This window comes from Meles meles, chromosome 1, assembly GCF_922984935.1.
Source record: "Meles meles chromosome 1, mMelMel3.1 paternal haplotype, whole genome shotgun sequence".
Lineage (NCBI taxonomy): Eukaryota > Metazoa > Chordata > Mammalia > Carnivora > Mustelidae > Meles > Meles meles.
The window spans coordinates 29,215,146-29,233,767 of record NC_060066.1 but is presented as its reverse complement, the minus strand read 5'-3'; the positions used below and the strand labels follow the sequence as shown (position 1 = coordinate 29,233,767).

The following is an 18,622-nucleotide window of genomic DNA, read 5'->3' as shown; positions in this document are numbered from 1 at the left end:
GCCGTGCAGACAGACAACCGTGCCCACACTCGGCCAAGAGCCCGTGCTCTTCCCATTGAAACGCAGAGGTTAAATCAGTTTGGAGGGTTTTTTTGTTTGTTTGTTTGTTTTCCCTCATGGGTATTAGCCAGGAACTGTCCCCCCTTATTTGTAAAATAGCCAAAATGAGAATAACTAGAATCAGAATAAAAAATGGTTTTTCTTTCTGAGTGCTTACTACCTGTCAGGCAGTGTGGTAAGTATAAGCACTATCCTCTGTTCAGTACTTAATATTTGAAATTTTGTTATAGGAATGCAGTAGAGCTTCTTTGCCTGCTTGTACATCCGTCGCCTACCCTTTCCTACCCTTTCCTACGTCTACACTGTGTGGAAGGAAAGTTCGTTTCACTTTTAATCATCCACCACAGACACAAGGCAGACTGGTTAAGTTTTAGCCCTGCAGCGTTGTTCTGATCATAGAATAATCCGAAAATTTTTTAAATTAAAAATTGCTGCATGTTGCAAGGACTTTGTGAAAAGCTGATTATTCTGACTCTTCTCCAGGGAAGAGGATATAGGAGCCCCCCGACACTGAAGAAGATCCATCCCACTGTTTCAGATCCTTCACAGGGCCCTATCTCGAGATCTTTGTCGAAAACTTCTTCCTGACCTATCATTTCTTCATAGTCAATGTAAATACAAGTCCTCACAGTGTCGGTGGATATGAAGACCAGGCATTCAGGATGGTGACCTGTATGAAGGGCTGGTGTCAGTTTTGCTTCTCTTAGTTCAGATCAGACTATTCTCCAGTTCCATTGCCTTCCCATGCTTCCCTGCCATGACTGCTCCAGTCTACCCTCCAGTAGATTCCCCAAATCATAAACAAAGATTTCCAGAAAGTGAGGTCTGACTCATGCTACCCTCACCCTGAGTTCACAGCTACCCTGGTCAGAGCTTGGTGCAGCTATGCCAAAATTTTCCAGGGGAAAAATCATTAAGCAGAAAATCTGGCCTGCCCCAAGATGTCAAAGGTCTTTTCTGAGATAAGATCTCTTAAGCACGGGCTGTTTTTTGTTTTTTTGTTTTTTACCTTAACACTTAGCCAAGAATAACGAACCTCTTCCTTCAGCACAGAAATAGCTTGCAGGAATCACAATACACAGGCCATCCATGCTCTCAGAGAGAGAAACAGGGCTTGAGAGGGGCCCCTCTGTGTGACCCTTTCTGCTGGAAGTAGGCGACTGTTCCTGCCAGTGTTCCTGCCATGTAAAAATAGCCACGCACACGCCCAACACTTCACGTCAAAGCTGTACACATCTAGGAAAAGCAAGGGATCCCCTCTAACCTGAAAGGATCCCTCAACCTCCTCCTGAAGGAGCAAATCAGGCAGGAATATGAAATGGTTCTTTTGAAAGACCGATTTAAGGAATTTGGCAAAAATTCAGTGAGATCATTTTTCTTCTTGTCTATTTCTCTAGAGCGTGGGCTTGGATTTCACTTGATGGGAAAAGAAAGTGTCCTGCATCGGGGTGAAAGGCGCACAGATTCACCTTTCATGAAGCCGCCGCTCGGATTCCTTCAGCTTGGTCTTCAGGTGCCTCACGGTGACCTCTTTCTGCTGCAGAGGCGTCAAATACTGCTCTGGGTTTGGGGGCTTGACACCGTGATTTTCACCACAGGACATGTACCTTCCAGAGCGCCTGAAACAATCCAAGCAATGAAATGTTCCTTCGTCTGTGAGAAGAACCGTTAGGGCACAGCTAACAGCCTGAGAAGAACGGCAGCTGTGTCAGGGGGTCTTCAACCTCGGTAAAGGTGTTTCACTTGAGAAGGGGGACTGGAACCTACCTGCCAACTTAGGACCTCGCATTACATGGGAGACTGTGGGGAGGTGTTTGTGGAGAGGGTGGGGACAGTGGAGAGGGAGGATTCTCTATGGCTTAGGGATGACCTCATACAAAATAATGCACAATTGTGCACAGGCCTGCCTGTGGGTTCAGAGTAACCCACTGTTAGATCAGAGGACAATGAGTGGGGCAGGCAGGAGTGGGGCGGGGAGTGAGATGTCCTGACAGTGTGCCACTGCCTAAACATTCTGATTGTCAGGAGCGGGATTCAAATTGTTTCTAGATCAATCTCTGGTGCCGATCTGGCAGAAGTTTCCTTCTTCCAAAGGGTAAAGGCTACTGCATTGTCACCAAAGTGCGGTTTGTAAGAGAGGTGCCCGGGGTTCGAGGAAACTTCCTGAGCTGGAATGTCGGCCCCTCTCAGGCCTGGCCAAGCGCGGGGCATCCCTGCTGTACCAGAGCGATGAACGAGAATGACCACCCAGAAGGAAGAAGACCAGGGAGGAAAGTTGGCAGCTTCCGCCCCGACTCTGGAGCCTGTCCAGGCCGCTACACTCACCCTGCTCCCTCTGAGCCTGCGCTCCGTCCAAGATAACCCGTGTCCAGCTCCCAACCTTCTAGTGCTTCTGTTGTGGCCCCTTAGCTTGCATAGGTCCTTTTTCCCAGAACCTCCTGGCCCCCACCCCCACGCCCTAATTAATTCCTTGCTTGACCTTCAGATTTCATTTCAACGTCATTTCCTCAGGGAGGCCTCCTCTGATCCCTCCAGACTGAGCTGGATCCCCTCCTGACCTCTTGAAAACACATACAACAACTGGTACTCACAGGATAACCTTAAATGTGTTTTTGTCATTAGATGAGCAATGTCTTGGGTGTCCTCTGGGTAGTAAGCCCAGGGACCCTCTCTGCCATTCACTGTCCCGTTCCCAGTGCTCTACACGGTGCCTGGCACAACGTGGTACTCAACCCATATCTGATGTTTGAACGAACGAATGAACCCCTGAATGATTCCTGTTCTGAGGGAAAGGTGTCTGTCCCCCCCTACTGCCCCTGGGCCATTTTTCCTCCCTGGCCTGTCACTCCTCAGACTGTTAAGCCTTAGCAGAAACTATGCTTTGTGTTCTTTCTGCAGCTGCCCTTGAGGGATTAGCTGAGTTGGGGAAAGGAAAGAGAAGTGACTTTATTACAGAACAAGGCTTGAGAGTTGTATATCTTTTTTTTTTTTTTTTTTAAGTTTCTAAGTTTTTGCAAGAAAACTTACCGAGGAGGGCAAACTCAGACCCCGGAGCCCACTCACCTCATGACTGGGCTGCCGTCGCTTCCTTTGTAGGAGCCCGAGTTGCTACTACTTGGGGAGGAAGGTGCGTAACTGGCATGGATGTTAACGGGACTCAGCTGATTCCTGCACAGCATGGACAGAAAGTCCTTCTCCCGTGGGGAGGGCGGGCTGTTGCCAGACTTGTATGACGAAGCTCCATTACTCCGCCCATGGGGCCCTCGGCTGGGAGAAAAGCACGTAAAATGTTCACATGCCTGGGGTGACCGGGGTCCCAGTGCTAGTTACTACTAAGGAAATCCAATGCACAGAGTTGAAAGGGGAACATAATTACAAGCAAACTGTCCTTCTGAGCAGCCCTCTTCCCACATGCCCAAGATTTCTTTCCATCTGCCGTTAGCACGGACAACCTCATTGCCTGCCGTTCGCGCAAATAGTTTCTGACCATAAAGCTTGCTTTGGATTAATCCCAAATGGCTGTTAAGAGCACATCCCACGTCAAATATTGATTTGGTTGAGGTCCCCTCCGGAAGCTGTGCCAGGACACCTGTTTCAGCTTCAACATGTTTGGGTTTGGTTCATGTTGGGGTAAGAAAACCAGGGTGGTTCATCTGGAGGATGAGGAGAAAGGGGATTGCCCACAGAGGAGGAGGAGAAAAGAGGACAGATGAACACAGCCCACACAAATGTCTCAAGTCTATAGTTTAACCATCTATCTTCTTTCCTTGTCTTTCCACCCCGTGACTTAACACAGCCTTTATCATTTAGCTGCTGAAATGGAAGAGCCCTTTCTGGCTTCCTGGCAGCTGGAGTGGCCTTTCTAAAATGGAACTGGGTGTCACTATCCTCAGTGGCTGTCAATGGCTGTCATGGCTGCCCCCATGCCTCATGAGGTCCAATCCCACCTCCCCATCCAACCCATCCTCTGCCACTCCTCCCTCCTCCCTCTGTATTCCAGAAGTCCAAACAACTTACAGTTTCCTGATGATCCAAGCTCTCCATCACCTTTATGTTTTTGAACTTACAGTTTTCTCTGCCTAGAATGTGCTCCTGCTCCCTACCCTAAGCCTTGGGATATCTCCAACTTCAAGACCAATGGGAACCTACTCAGGCAGCCTTCCTGGATTCTTCCTTCCTCTAGGCTTGTGTACATGGAGCTCCTGAGTGGTCCCTAGTACTCTGAAATTCATCTCATGGCATCACAACCACACACTGTGTGTCCTTCCTGCTAGAAGAGGGCATTCTTAGGGCCGGAGCATAGTCTGTTCTGTCCCCACTACTTGCTGGCACATGCTGGGAGCTCCTGAAATAATGACTATTAAATGAATAAATTGGGTTGGAGCCTTGGCACTCCACTTACTAGGAACTTAGGCAAGTAAGCTACTTAATACAAGGGGATCTATAATAACCTTTCTTGCCTCCCTCGCAGAGCTGATGTGAATCAAAGAATGCATGCAAGTGCGTTTGATAAGATGTGAAGGGCAATTCAGCTGCAGGATAGTATTACAGGATCGACTTGTTTGGACTTCCCTATTCATTTACTTCCAGAGATCTGACACCCACTATGTAAGGAAGCAACTCAAGAATGTTGAAATTGCTTAAACAGGATAACAGTTCGGTGTCAGGAATATTTCTTTGATGACATTACAAGGAAACAGAAGAGAACAAGATACTTTCATACAGAAGTACTGTTTTTTGACCATCCCTCCCCCACTTGCAATTTCAATTACAGCTGCATCCAACGGACGCATGTCAATGAGAAACGTGTGTAAATGTGCATGTGTGTGTGGGTAAACTTGGCTCCGAAACTGCACTTATTTAAAGTCAAATGTAATTTCAACTAGCTGTCCACCCAGTAAATCACATATAAATGAAATATCACCAAATTCTAAAGTTAAAAAGTTCTTTCCTTTTGAAATCATCCAGATAGACTCTGCCTCCTTTTCATGAGAAGGGGATACTTTATATGGAACAGATGGACTGATGGCTTTGTGACAAACCAACTTCAGCAGCCCAGGGGTGCTGGGCTGAGCAGCAGAAAAGAACACGGGCTCTGGCTTGGATCCGCTTCTCCACACTTCACTTCTGAGCCTCCTCCAGCTGGCCTGACTATTTCTGAATGTGACAGTGAGAAATATGCAGGATTAACCACTATAAGCCAGGGCTGAAAGTAAAGAGCTAGCCCTGAGTTTGACCTGGGCAATCCCCTTCTGAGTCGACCTTCACTAACGACCTTGTGAGACCTTAGCCCTGTTCCAGATGCTTTGAGAGCACAGTTTTACTTAATTTCAACCACCATGCTATAAAGCTGGTACAATTATTACCTCTCATTTACATTACATTAAGTATTCAGTTATGTGAGAAATAACTGTGGTTCAGGGAAAAATCTGGTCCAAAAATGCACAGCCGACCTAAGATTTAAATACAGATTTTTTTTTTTTAAACTCTGAAGAAATGTCTCCTTCTTACTTTACCCACAAATAGAATATATTGTCTAGGGCTTCGTAACGGTATGTAGGTACTGGATATGGATGTGGTTATTACCTGAAGAATTCACCACTGACTTTTACTGCGGAGCAGTCATTAAGATACAGATGAAATTAGATGGGGATTTTGAAGAACTCATCTGGTATACTGAATAAAACAAAATCCCTTCAAGTACTAAACACTACTAAAGTACAATTAAATCTTCAATTCTATTTCAGGAAATGAGTGGTTAGAATATAATAGCTAACTTATAAAAAATAAACTGCACGCTTAAAAGTATCAGTCCTGTTCCTTACATTTAGTTCAGTTCAAATGCTAACACACAGAGGTACAAAGTCATGGCAAAACACTTTCAAGGAGAGGCCAGGGGTCCGTGTTTGCCATGGCCATGGCCAGGCAAACGCGATGCTACTTTCCTCAACCCACACTAAAGCCCTCGGTGTGGTGGACAGGAAGAATGCAGTCCACAAGGGGGAGACAGAATTCTGCTGCCCCTGCCCCCTCCTGCACACCTGAATACAGTGAATGGAAATGAAGAGCAAGAGAGGAAGGGAGCCTCACAAGGGGCCAAGGAGAATGTCTATTCGCCTGATGTCCTTTACTCCACGGCAACATTACTATCATCATTGTCATCACCACGTTCACTGGTAGGGGCTGAATCGTGCCCCACTCCAAAGTCGTAATATAGAAGTCCCTCCCCCAGTCCCTAAGAATGTGACTGTATTTGGAAACATCGCTTTCAAGAAAGGTAATGAAATCCAAGTAAATCCTATTCCAATTTGACTAGTGTCCTTATAAGAAGAGGAAACGTGGACACAGGCACAGAGAAAGGTTCTGCTGATGAAGCAGAGACAAGATGGCCATCTCTAAGCCAAGGAGCAAGGCTTCCAAAGAAGCCAATCCAGCGGACACCTGGCTCTTGGACTTCCAGCCTCCAGAATTGTGAGAGGGTGACTTCCTGCTGTGTGAGCCCCCAAGTCTGATATTTTGTGACAGTAGCCTGAGCAAAATAAGATAATCATCACCACCACCACCATCATTTCATCCTCATGGCTGTCAATATTATTCTTAGCACTACTGATGAAACTATCCATTTATGATCCTTTTACAAAATTCTGGGCACCATGTTAAGCACCCATACGTTAGCTCATTTCACTCAGTGAGGTAGATACCACTATTACCCCATTTTCCAGAGCAGTAAGGCTCGGAGCTCTGGCGCGTGTGCTTAATAAATAATGGTGGCTAAACTCAAGCCACGTCTCTCTGATTCCAAATTCCAAATTCCAAACATTTTTTTTTTTCCTTTTTCTTCCTCACTTCTATCTGCCCTTGGTCAGATGAGGGTTTTAGTTTAATAAAGAGAATTCCTCAGGAGCACCTGGATGACGCACTCGGTTAAGTGTCCAGCTCTTGATTCGGGCTCAGGTCATGATCTCAGGGTCATGGGACTGAGCCCTGAGCTCAGCCTGGAGTCTGCTTAAGACTCTCCTTCTTCATCTCTCCCTCCCCTCCCTTACTCTCTCGATCTCTCTAAAATAAATAAATAAATCTTCCAAAAAAAAAAAGAGAGAGAGAAAGAATTTCTCAGAAATGTCAGCAGAGTTGGCCTTCTGTAAGAAGAGATCATTTGTCAATCCTTAGGTCTTGTTTTTAAAATCCCATCAAAAATATTCTCACCAGCTCCACCTGTCACCTACTTTTCCCACCCCTTCACCCAATGTTTCTGCTCGCCTTCCTCCCAGAAGCTGATTCTCCACAGAGAAAATTCATTGATTATAAGAGGAACAAGCCATTTAAAAGGATCATAAGCTCTTACAATGTTGACAAGGATACCCAACCCATCTAGGGAGTCGTCCTCGATGCACAGCCCTGTAGAACACAAAAATTATGTGAAATGCCCAAGATACCACATCACAGAAATCTACTGACTATGCTCTGTGCCTGGGTCTGATTTAAAAAAAAAAAAAAAGTGAATATAGTGGATAGAACACTGCCAATTCCAATTTTCCATCTATTAAGAATGTATCTGATTTGCACATAATTCTACTTAGCTATTTTAGGTTTAACATATCAATTTTTCGTCACTTGGAGAAACCACGGATTCCAGACTAGACAATTTTCTCTTAGTCACTCAGTATTGTGGACATTACCTTGGAACTTAATCACAAACACGAATTCTTTTGAAATGTTTAATAAAATTGGCTTCTTTGACAGGCCATTTCTTTTTTCCTCTTGCGCTCTGCTCTTTGAGGCCTTGTACTAGAGGTATGTGCTAATTTTCTTGAATGGGTTAGATAAATGGTTTATTCTCAGAGGAAGCCACAACTGATTTATACAGAAAATGTTTATATTCACATTCTGTGGTCCTAGAGGTACTTTATTTCCAAAACAGATTATGTTTGGGGCTAGAACAACTGTGCTTTTCCATTGTGGACTTCACTCTTTTGTCACAGTTTTGTCTGGCTTCAGTTTTGTTTTTAACAATAAAACTCTGCACTAGGGTATCTCAGAGGTCCCTTTATAAACATCAGCTAAATGTTCTGCTCACTGAAGAGAAATGGGAAATATTTGCTTGCTGAATCCTGAGACTGCAACTTTTTAGTAACTAATCAGTTTTTCTCCATGAAGGAAGAGACCTTAAAAATTATGTGGTCCAACCCTCTTTTTACAAACTTGGATACTGTGGCCCATGAAAGTGAAGGGATTTGCCTAAAATCTAAAGACAAATCATCCTCAGAGGTCTTGTTGCTCACTCCATTGAACTGTTTGGGTCCCTGGCTCAGAGCTCACTGTATCGCAGAGGTCTCTTGGAAGCAGCCTATCCTAAACATGCCATATATCCTATTAGTCTCAGTGGCCTTTCTCTGTGTGTTTTTTAAAAAATAATTTTATTTATGTATTTATTGTCTTTCTTTTCCTACTAGAATGAATATAACTTTCATGAAGTTTTGTTTATTACCCTATCTCTAGACCCTCATAGTAGATGCTCAGTAAATACCTACTGAATGAATAAGGTCACTGATAGTAGGAGAGAATCCTAGGCTTACCACTTTTCCCACCAAATGTGAATGGTAGTTCATGACTTCCCACAGCCCCTCTCTTCCCGCAACCCAAATAGCATCCATGGTGAACATCTGTTGATGCTTGCTACGTTCTAAGCACTGACCCACACTCTACATGTATGAACTAATTTAATCCTAACAACAAACTCTACGAAGTGGGTATGACTGTAGCCCTATTTTATAGATGAGGAAACTGAGGCAAAGAGAAGTTAAGCAACTTGTTCAGGGCCACAGAGCCGATAAGGGGTGAGCGGGCCCTCACACCCAGGCAGCTGGGGCTCCAGAGCCCACATCTGTAGCTATTCTGCTCTCACGCCTTTTGTGGTGATGGCCACCCACGTCTATGAACTTTATTCTCTTTTCACCCCTTCCCCAAGTGAACGCTGGGAGTAATCAGGGCTCACTATGTCTTTTTCACAAGGATAAAATGCAAACTCAGCTAGTGGAAAGAAATGGTGAAGTCTGAGGCTTCACAGCTACGAGATGACAGATTCATGAAGGGGAGGCAGGCAGGAAGTGGAAACTGGTAGCTTGATACCAGGTAAGTGCACAGGTGAGTGAGGGAAAGGGAAGGGAGAGAAGGGTGAGTGGCCCCACAGCCAAGGCCTGGATGAGAGATGGCCACGGGCAGACACACACTGGCCAAGCCCTGTGACCACAGCTGGGAAGGCAATAAAAAGTTCCAATATCAAACCATTATAGAAAACAAAAACTGCTCACTGAATAATAACAATATATGAACTGACAGTCATCCAGCTGGTTCCTCAGGAACGTAAAGGACAGGTAAGTCACCTGTGTAAAACATCTTAATAATTACAGAGCAGGAAACTGTGCCTACTTGCGTGAAAAAGAGGACCGCTTGCTTCCCGGGGCAGACATATGGACCTCAGGAGCGGAAATGCTGCCCGTGCTGCTGGAGGAGCTAAAATCCGCTTCACTACCTGAAAAACAACAGGGGGGAGAGAGAGAGAAAGAGAGAGGAGTGAAGGAAGGAAACCTGAGAACAGGCTGGCCACTTCCCTGCCTGGCCAGGCCCCCAGCTCCCTGCAGGGGCACACTCCAGCTCAGCAAGTGGCAGGATTCCAGAGCTTCCCGGCTCTCGGCCCTTTCCTCAAAGCAAACAAGAGAAGGTGCGAGAAGGAGGACAATATTTCATAAACACAGCTTAGAAGCCCAGAGGGGCTGGTTTCATAAAGACGGATCTTCCTGCAGACACTCCCTGGTGGCCAAGGTGGGGACAGACACGCAGGGCTCTTCCTGTGAGCGTCCTCAGCCCTCCCTCGGCCACAGGAACGTTCCGGCCCAAACTTCAGGCAGGAGGAAGAGCATGCCTGTCAGTCCCAGAGTCGTTTTTCCAGGAGAGTGTGTCTTTGGGCTTTTGCAGTCAGCTAGCCATTCCTGAATCTGGCCCTCTTAGGTCTGGAGAGAATCAGCCGGGGAGAAGCAGCAGGGAGGAGAGTGAGGAGGGCTCCAGACAGGTCCTTGAACCTGCTTTCTGATGAGTGACTCTGACTGCTCTGATGTTTTCTGTTTTGTTTTTTTTTAAGATTTTATTTATTTATTTGACGGATAGAGATCACAAGTAGGCAAAGATAGAGGAAGAAGCAGGCTCCCTGCTGAGCAGAGATTCCCGACCATGGCCTTGAACCCAGGACTCTGGGATCATGACCTGAGCTGAAGGCAGAGGCTTTAACCCACTGAGCCACCCAGGTGCCCCTGCTGCTTTTCTACTAAGAACACAACCTTCACGGGGGACCTGGGTGGCTCAGTCATTAAGCGTCTGCCTTGGGCTCAGGTCATGATCCCAGGGTCCTGGGATCAAGCCCTGCATTGGGCTCCCTGCTCAGTGGAGAGCTTACTCCTCCCTCTTCTCCCTCTCCCAGTCCCTCTGCTTGTGTTCCCCCTCCCTGTGTCTCTCTCTGTCAAATAAATAAATAAAATCTTTAAAAAAAAAAAAAAAGAAGAAAGAAAGAACACATCCTTCACAAAAAGCCGGAATTGAATATTTCCAAGCAGAATGAAGAAAGTTCACAGCGGCAGTGATGGAAACTGGGGTTATACAGATATGTGACATTGTAGTTGGGGGAGGAAGAGGGAGATTGTTCATTAGTTTACAAAAATCACCTTACATTTTGAGTACAGACTACAGAATGTTATGTAATTACAAACATGTTGTGTGGCAGAATAATTAATATAAATTCATTTCTAACAAAAGCATACAGAGTTCTGAAATGGTAATAATAGAACAATTCCATGGATTGCCTTGGGGAGTGAAAGAGAGTGGAAGAGGCAAAAGAACAAATGGGAAGAAGGAAGAGACGATTTTTTAAAAAAAGGTAAAATTCTATAAGCTTTGGAAAATAAATCTAGGTATACAGTTTTATTTGACCTTATCTCTCAACTCCTACAACAGTTTGTGACTCTTCTGGTCTAGAACCCAGAGCCAGCTCACATTTCTGGGTTGAGAAAAATAGAAATGATCTAAAACCTTTGAATTTCTTTTTTTTTAAATTTTTAATTTGTTTAATTACTTTTCAGTGTACTAGAATTCATTGTTTATGCACCACACCCAGTGCTCCATGCAATACATGTCCTCCATAATACCCACCACCAGGCTGGCAGGCTGGCCCACCAGGCTGGCTTCCCACCCCCTGCCCCTTCAAAACCCTCAGATTGTTTTCTAGAGTCCACAGTCTCTCATGGTTCATCTCCCCCTCCAATTTCCCTCAACTCCCTTCTCCTCTCCATCTCTCCATGTCCTCTGTGTTAAAAACCTTTGAGTTTCTAACAAGCAGTGAGCTATAATTATCATCACAATAATAAGTATTTATTGAGTGTCTACTAGGCACCAGACCCTCTAGGACAAGCTTTCAATTCTTTGTATCTGTTAATCTTGACAGCTCTGTAAAGCAGATGTCAATCTCGCTATTCTACTATTGAAGAAATCAAAACTGATTTGCCCAAGACTTGTGGGGGACAAATCCTGGTCAGGACCAAGCCTCCATGCCACTTCTCCACACCACGCTGCGTCCTCAAGGCAATGGGAAGAAGGAGGGCCCCGGGGAGCTTCCTGGATACACGATATACTCCTGTCTCCCTAACGGCCAAGATGACCCACTGGTACAAGATGCAGCCAGACTGGCCCACAGGTGAACAGATCCTCTCACTGACAGGTTGTATTAGTTTTGCTAGAAGGAAAGGCAATGGTGGGGCAGAGAGAGAAGTCCCTTCCCGGACTCCCAGCACCCCTCTGGAAGTTCATCCTCTTCTGGAAAAGACACCAAAAATGGCCACTTAGCACAGATGATGGCGGTGAATCCTAATTCCCAACAGAAGTCCAGGAGAATTAGGCAGTTTATCAGGACTGAGAGTGGCTATTCCTTCCGGATTTCAGAGACTCTGTCTAATGTTGTAACGGGCTCCCCAAATGCAATTAGCTCCCTCTGAGTAATGCACTAGCTATACCATTGTATTTTACAATCTCAAGGATTCATGACTGGTAGTGCTATGCGGCAATATGCTACTCCTGACCGCCTAATTCCACCGGCTTTGTCTGCTAGTAAATCATCAGTACTAAGTGATAAAGGCAGATGGTTTTCAAAAAACAGATCTTGTGGTCGCAGCCACCAGGCTTGAGAGACGATTTTCTAACATAAGATTATGACTCCGAAACATCCAATTTTCATCCCTTAAAAGAAACGCAAAATCTCATCAATTATAATTTAACTACCTGAATAAAAACAGAAATTCTAGAACAAACAGACCAGACAACTGCTGAAAATCCATTGTCTCCTCAGGATGCCTTTGATCTGTTGTAATTATGTACTCTGAACTGAAGGGATGAGTTTGATCTCCACCTCACTGCACACCTCACTACGACATATTGACTCTTAGGTATGGGCGGGGCCCACGTTTGTTCCTATACTTCTCTAAATTACCTTCTGGAAGAGGTTAGAAGATTCATGAAGGGTACCCAGTGGCCGCATGCAGGACTGAGTAAGAGGACAGAGAAAAACATCTATGCTACTTACGCCATTTCACTTTGCTATGTTTTAAAATATATTTTCAGTTTGGTTTATGCAAGGTAAAGTCAACACACTCTTCTTAAGAGATAAGCAGAAAGGTCAATTGTACTACATTATCTGACATGCAAACTCTTTCCATTTACTAAGCAAGATAACTAAGAGGAAGACTGGGGATCTGAAAGTCCCCTTTTACCTACCAGCTGGCAACAAAGACTCCAGGAAGGAGAGGCTCTATCCACTCGTTTCCTTTAATCGGCGTGTGCAACTAGGTTAGTGCTGTGGGGATTGTAGCTCAAGGATCACTGGTATTATTCAAACGATACAAAGACAGTACCTAACCTAAAAACACAGGCCCTGCGTCAGATAGCCCGGGTTCAAATCCCACCACTACCGCTCACTAGATGGGGGCCTTCCGGCAAGTTACTTCACCTTTCTGCGCTTCAGTTTCTACATCTGTTACACGGAGATGATAATCATGGATTCTGCCTCTTAAGATTATTGTAAGCAAGGAATGTGTGTGTGTGTATGTGTGTTTACAAACACATGCATACACACACACACATATAAACTACCTGATCCCTTATAAGGTCTCAATAAATGTTAGCCATTCTTCTCCTGCAGGGGTTAAAAAGACAACTTTTTTTTTTTAAAAGATTTTATTTATTTATTTGACAGACGGAGATTTCAAGTAGGCAGAGAGGCAGGCAGAGAGAGAGAGAAGGAAGCAGGCTCCCTGCTGAGCAGAGAACCCGATGCGGGGCTTGATCCCAGGACCCTGGGATCATGACCTGAGCCGAAGGCAGAGGCTTTAACCCACTGAGCCACCCAGGCGCCCCTAAAAAGACAACTTTTGTTACACATTTCCTTTGTAGGAAATTTAGAAAACAGCAATGATCTGTAGGACGAAATGCAGTCTATCATTCCATCACCAAAAAATAACTAAAGTTAACCTTTTGGTGTGTAATTACTCAGCATTCCTAGTCAATACATTACTATGTAGCCTAATTGCTTTTCTTTTAATATGTGAGTATCTTCAAAATATACTACATTTTGGGTGATCTATATATATGTATACATTATACAATAAATATATATAATATACATTTATATATATTGTATTATATATAAAATAAGTATATATTTATTATATATTATAATATGTACAATATAATAATATATTACATGTAATAAATATATAAATAAATAATGGCATAATATATAATAAATATATGTTATATAATTATATATTATTAATAAATATATATTTAAGATATATTTAAGATTAATTTGAGAGACTGAGAGAGCAGGGGGAGGGGCAGAGGGAGAGAGAAACTCAAGCAGACTCTGTGCTGAGTGTGGAGTATGAAGCAAGGTTCGATCTCACAACCCTGAGATCACGACCTGAGAGGAAAACAAGAGTCGATCCTTAACTGACTGAGCCACCCAGGTGCCCCTGCGTTGTGTTCTATTAAATCAATGAGTATATAGGCTACGTTCAGTTTTTCTATTATGAGTAACAAACACTATGTGCCAGAAACCATTCTAAGCATATTTACATATCAACTCATTTACTTCCCATGATAGTACAGACCTTATGAGGTAGGGACAATTATCGGTCCCTGTTGCAGATGAGGCAGAGAAGTTGAGTGACATGCACAAGGAGAGACAACTATCAAGAGGTGGAGGCAAGACTTATACCTAGGCCAAGATGGCCAAGGAGACTCCCCACTGAGCTGGGAGCCCAACGCAGGGCTCAATGCAGGACCCTGAGATCATGACCCGAGGTGAAGGCAGACGCTTAACCAACTGAGCCACCCAGGTGCCCCCTTGTCTGCTATTCTTTAGAATCAATGAGTGAAAGAATCTTTAAGCCAAAGGATATGCACAATTTCAAGAAATTTCACTTTGCATCACATATATTTTTGGATGGCATTAGCCTAAAGCAGTTTTTGTGGTCAAGAACGTGTTTGCCTCCATATGCCTGTGTGTAGATACCCGTCCGTGACTCTCTGATGTGACAGAGAATACTCAGAGCACAGGACACGGTATCTGCTGTCACAGACTTGTGTTTGAACAGCTAAAGGGAGTTTTAAATGCATGCCTAAGTTATTCTCATCAGTACTGTCTCTGATCAGCTGCTGGCGTTGATGGAGCAGGATTCCAGGACTGAAAGCAGTGGATGAACCTGATGACCTCTCCCTCATGATGCCAGTGTCTTGGTGACTGCACGTCCTGCAGCAGAAGGCATTCTCCAGCTAGTGAGCTCTGCTCCCTGGCCTCCAGAAACCCTGGTGGCCTTTGCTTGTAGTACTGCTGGTTCTCTTGAGAGGCATAACGTTAGGACAACAAGCATTCTGTGCATGTGATGGTGAGGCCAGGAATGAGAGAAGGAAAAATGAAAACAAAAAGAGTATGTGCAAAAATTGATAACTAGACTTATTTTTTTGAAACACTGCCTGCAAACTGGTCTCTTAGGACATTATTATTTTTGCTTTCAGGAGACTATGGAGTCCTCAGACATCAGAACATCACAAGCCTCTGAAAACAGAGTCTACTAAGCTGTGTTAAGCCATTCTAAACCACTGATTGAAGCAACCCCAAACCTTCCTTTATCCTTTGTCACCACAAAGCTATCAAATTAATTCAGGTTGGCCACCTACATCCCTACCTCAAATAGAGGCAACAAATTAAAAAGGGAAAAAACAAAAACAAAAATAGTTCCCCATCCCTTCTCCCCCACCCCCAACACACGCAGATACACAGATCTTTTATTTAAAGATCCCTAGGGAGGAGAGGAGCCATTTCCACTGAAGCCAAGCAGAGCTATTAAGGAGCAGCTGGGGCAGTGGACACATGTAATTAAAGAAGACACTATTTACAAAAAAAAAAAAAAAAAAAAAAAAAAGCTTCTTTAAAGTAGATTCTGTAGAACGGGCTCTTAGCTGTGAAGCTCTGGGACACCCAGCCAGTGAATCCAAGAAATGCTTCACAAACTAAACAGGATTTTTGTTTTAGTTTCTGCAAACTATTCTCTAAAACCCCTAGAGGCATTTATCTTAGAAAAGGAATATTTGATCAAAAGATCAATAAACTGATTGGATATATATATGCAAGTTTTCTTGCATTTCAGAACAGAAGTCTTTCTGAAAAAGTATAAATGCATTTTCATTTGTATCATAATTTCAGAAAGGATTTATCTTCATTATGACTGAGGTTCAATGGATGGAGCCACCATAAACTTAAAAGCATAAATATATACACAATTAAAAACAAAAGGAAGTTCAAATTTAAAGTATTCGGAGAACAGTTTTGTATTTTAAAAATCTGACTACATAACAGCAAAATTCCTCATAGGAAAATAGCAGTCAAAGACAAATAATAAACCGAAGGAAAATATTTAAAACAGAAGACAGACAAATGGCAATCTCCTTAATTTACCAAAAACTCATACAAATTGGGGGAAAAAAAAAATCCTAACAGAAAAATGGGCAAAGGACATGAACAAGCAGATGGTAGATAGAGAAAAATAAATGACCAATTTATTTTGAATGGACAGACATTCAATCTCATATGTAACATAAAAAATGTAAATGTAAACAAGGAGATTTTTTTCAGTTATCAGTTTGGCAAAAAGTTTAAAAATCTAAGTTTGAGAATACTAGCTCTGTTGAAGGTTTGAGAAAAACACTCTGATAAGAGCCTGCAAAAGTGTGAGGAGAAATTTCTCCTGCACACGAGCATTGAACAAACAACCTAAATGCCCATCAGCGACAACTGGTGAAGTCAGGTGGTACAGCCACCAAGGAGAATACCTATCAAGGAGCGGCATGAACCTGTGCGTGCTGGATGAAAACGTCTCGAAGCCCTGTGGCTAGATAAGAAAAACAAGATGCAGAATAGTGGGTGTGGCATGTCTGCCGCTTCATAAATAAATCTTTAAATAATATATAACTGGCTACATCCACAGAACATTTTCACTGAAGGATTAAAAAAAAGATCTGTTAATAGTGGTTTCCCTTGGGAATGGGACAGTAGGGATCTAAAGAGACCCTCATCTTCATTTTATATCTTTCTGAGCCATTTGACTCCTCTAACCATGTGCATATAACTCTTCTTATAAAAAAAAATGATAGGATACACTAAAATAATGGGCAATTGATTTTCCCTTTGAAAAAGATCTAAAAATTTTTAAAGATTTTATTTATCTATTTGTCAGAGAGAGAGAATGTGCAGAAGCAGGCAGAATGGCAGGCAGAGGCAGCAAGAGAAGTAGGCTCCCTGCCAAGCAAGGAGCCCAATGTGGGGCTCGATCCCAGGACCCTGGGATCATGACCTGAGCCAAAGGCAGTGGCTTAACCCACTGAGCCATTCAGGCATCCCTAAAAATTTTATTTATTTATTTGACAGACGGAAATCACAAGTAGGCAGAGAGGCAGGCAGAGAGAGAGAAGAGGAAGGTGTCTCCCTGTGGAGGAGAGAGCCCGATGTGGGGCTCGATCCCAGGACCCTGGAATCATGACCTGGAAAAAGATCTAAATTTTTTAAAGAAAAAGCATTTTATAGTAAAAAGCAATCACACCATTTAATGTAGTATTAACAGGGCTTTGGAGTCAAGACACTTGGGTTTGAATCATGCCTCTTCTACTAACTCTGTAAAGGCTTAGGCAAATTATTTACCTTCTCTCTTCCTTAGCTTTCTTATCTGTGAAATGGAGATAAAGATATTAATAGTAAGCATCATTAAGGGATTCCAGGAATTAGGCGAAGCATACAAGAAAGTTAGAACAGTGCTTGGCATGTAGCGAGCACTCACTCTCTGTTAGTTAGAACTACTGGTACAGTTGCCTGAAGGCCAGAAAAAGCTTTTAAACATCTTTCCCTTAAAAAGACCCACAATACAAAATGCCTTATCCTACTTAAGTCAAATGTTCTTACAAACACTCTAAAATATGTGGTTTTCCTTCAGCCATTTGTCAGTGGAGAGTATGTTTCTATTTTTTACTCTGTATGTGTGTGTGCGTGTGTGTACAACAGAGTTTGCTCAAAAATCTGTGGTCCTAAAACAAACTCTCCACGGCCTCCTCCAAATGTCTTTATAGAGTGCTCCTGGGTTACAACCCACCTTAAGTAAGCCCCAGGGAAAATGCACTTGTGTTTACTGACCTATTCTTATCAAAGGCCAGTCCCCTGAGCCAGGTAGCACTGAAGGTCTGAGAAAGGAGAGGAGCATGGGAGATGAGGCCCAAGAGGATGGAGAGGGTCAAAGACATCTCCATCTCTTCACTCCTTCATCTTGGGCTGTTTCAACTACCCATCTTGATAGAAACACAGGGAATACACCTGCTGACCAAGACAGCAGATGAAAGAAAGAATAAAACAGTCTAAAGAAACATCAAGAACGCAGGGGGAGTGAACATTTTTGATAGAAACCCCAGATACATCTAGTCTCCCTTTGCATGACCATCGGGAAAATTAACACTATGCATTGGCCAACCTGAGTAGAGTACGGGAAAGACAATGGGTGCTGTTTGGTTTTGTGAATGACCACCCAACTTCCCTGGTCCCGTTCTCGTGATCAGTAATGAATAAGTATGTGTCCCTGTTATCTGAGCACAGATGGCCAAAAAGAGAACGCTAGGCAAGAGATCCGTCAGTTCAACCCAAGGCCAATCAGGTGCCTCTGGAATCTTCTATAACCACTGACACGCACTACCCAGCATCACCAGAAGGAGGCGCCAGCCTGCAAAGTCACACACCAACAAGCTCTACCCAAAGAAGGCACTATAAACTCTGGCTCCATCTCTCAGCAGCTGTGTGTTCTTGTCCAAGTGATTTTAACCTCACCAAGCCTTAGTTTTCCTATTTATGTATATATGTATGTATTTTTTAAATGATTAACTTGTTTAACAAAAATTTACTGAGAATCTGCCTTGTTGTTATGCATCA

At 43.5% G+C, this 18,622-nt stretch overlaps 1 protein-coding gene across 7 annotated transcripts in view; it reads right to left on the bottom strand.

Moving 5' to 3' along the window:
- Positions 1-18,622, bottom strand: part of SYBU (syntabulin) — a 114,378-nt gene that overhangs the window by 1,273 nt on the left and 94,483 nt on the right. For all 7 annotated transcript variants that reach the window (XM_046000981.1, XM_046000964.1, XM_046000947.1 and 4 more), the window contains 3 exons: positions 9,490-9,592; positions 3,124-3,327; positions 1,530-1,679 (listed from right to left, as the gene is read on the bottom strand). In XM_046000981.1, coding sequence (XP_045856937.1) covers positions 1,530-1,679; positions 3,124-3,327; positions 9,490-9,592 — 457 coding nt within the window. The remainder of the gene's footprint in view (positions 1-1,529; positions 1,680-3,123; positions 3,328-9,489; positions 9,593-18,622) is intronic.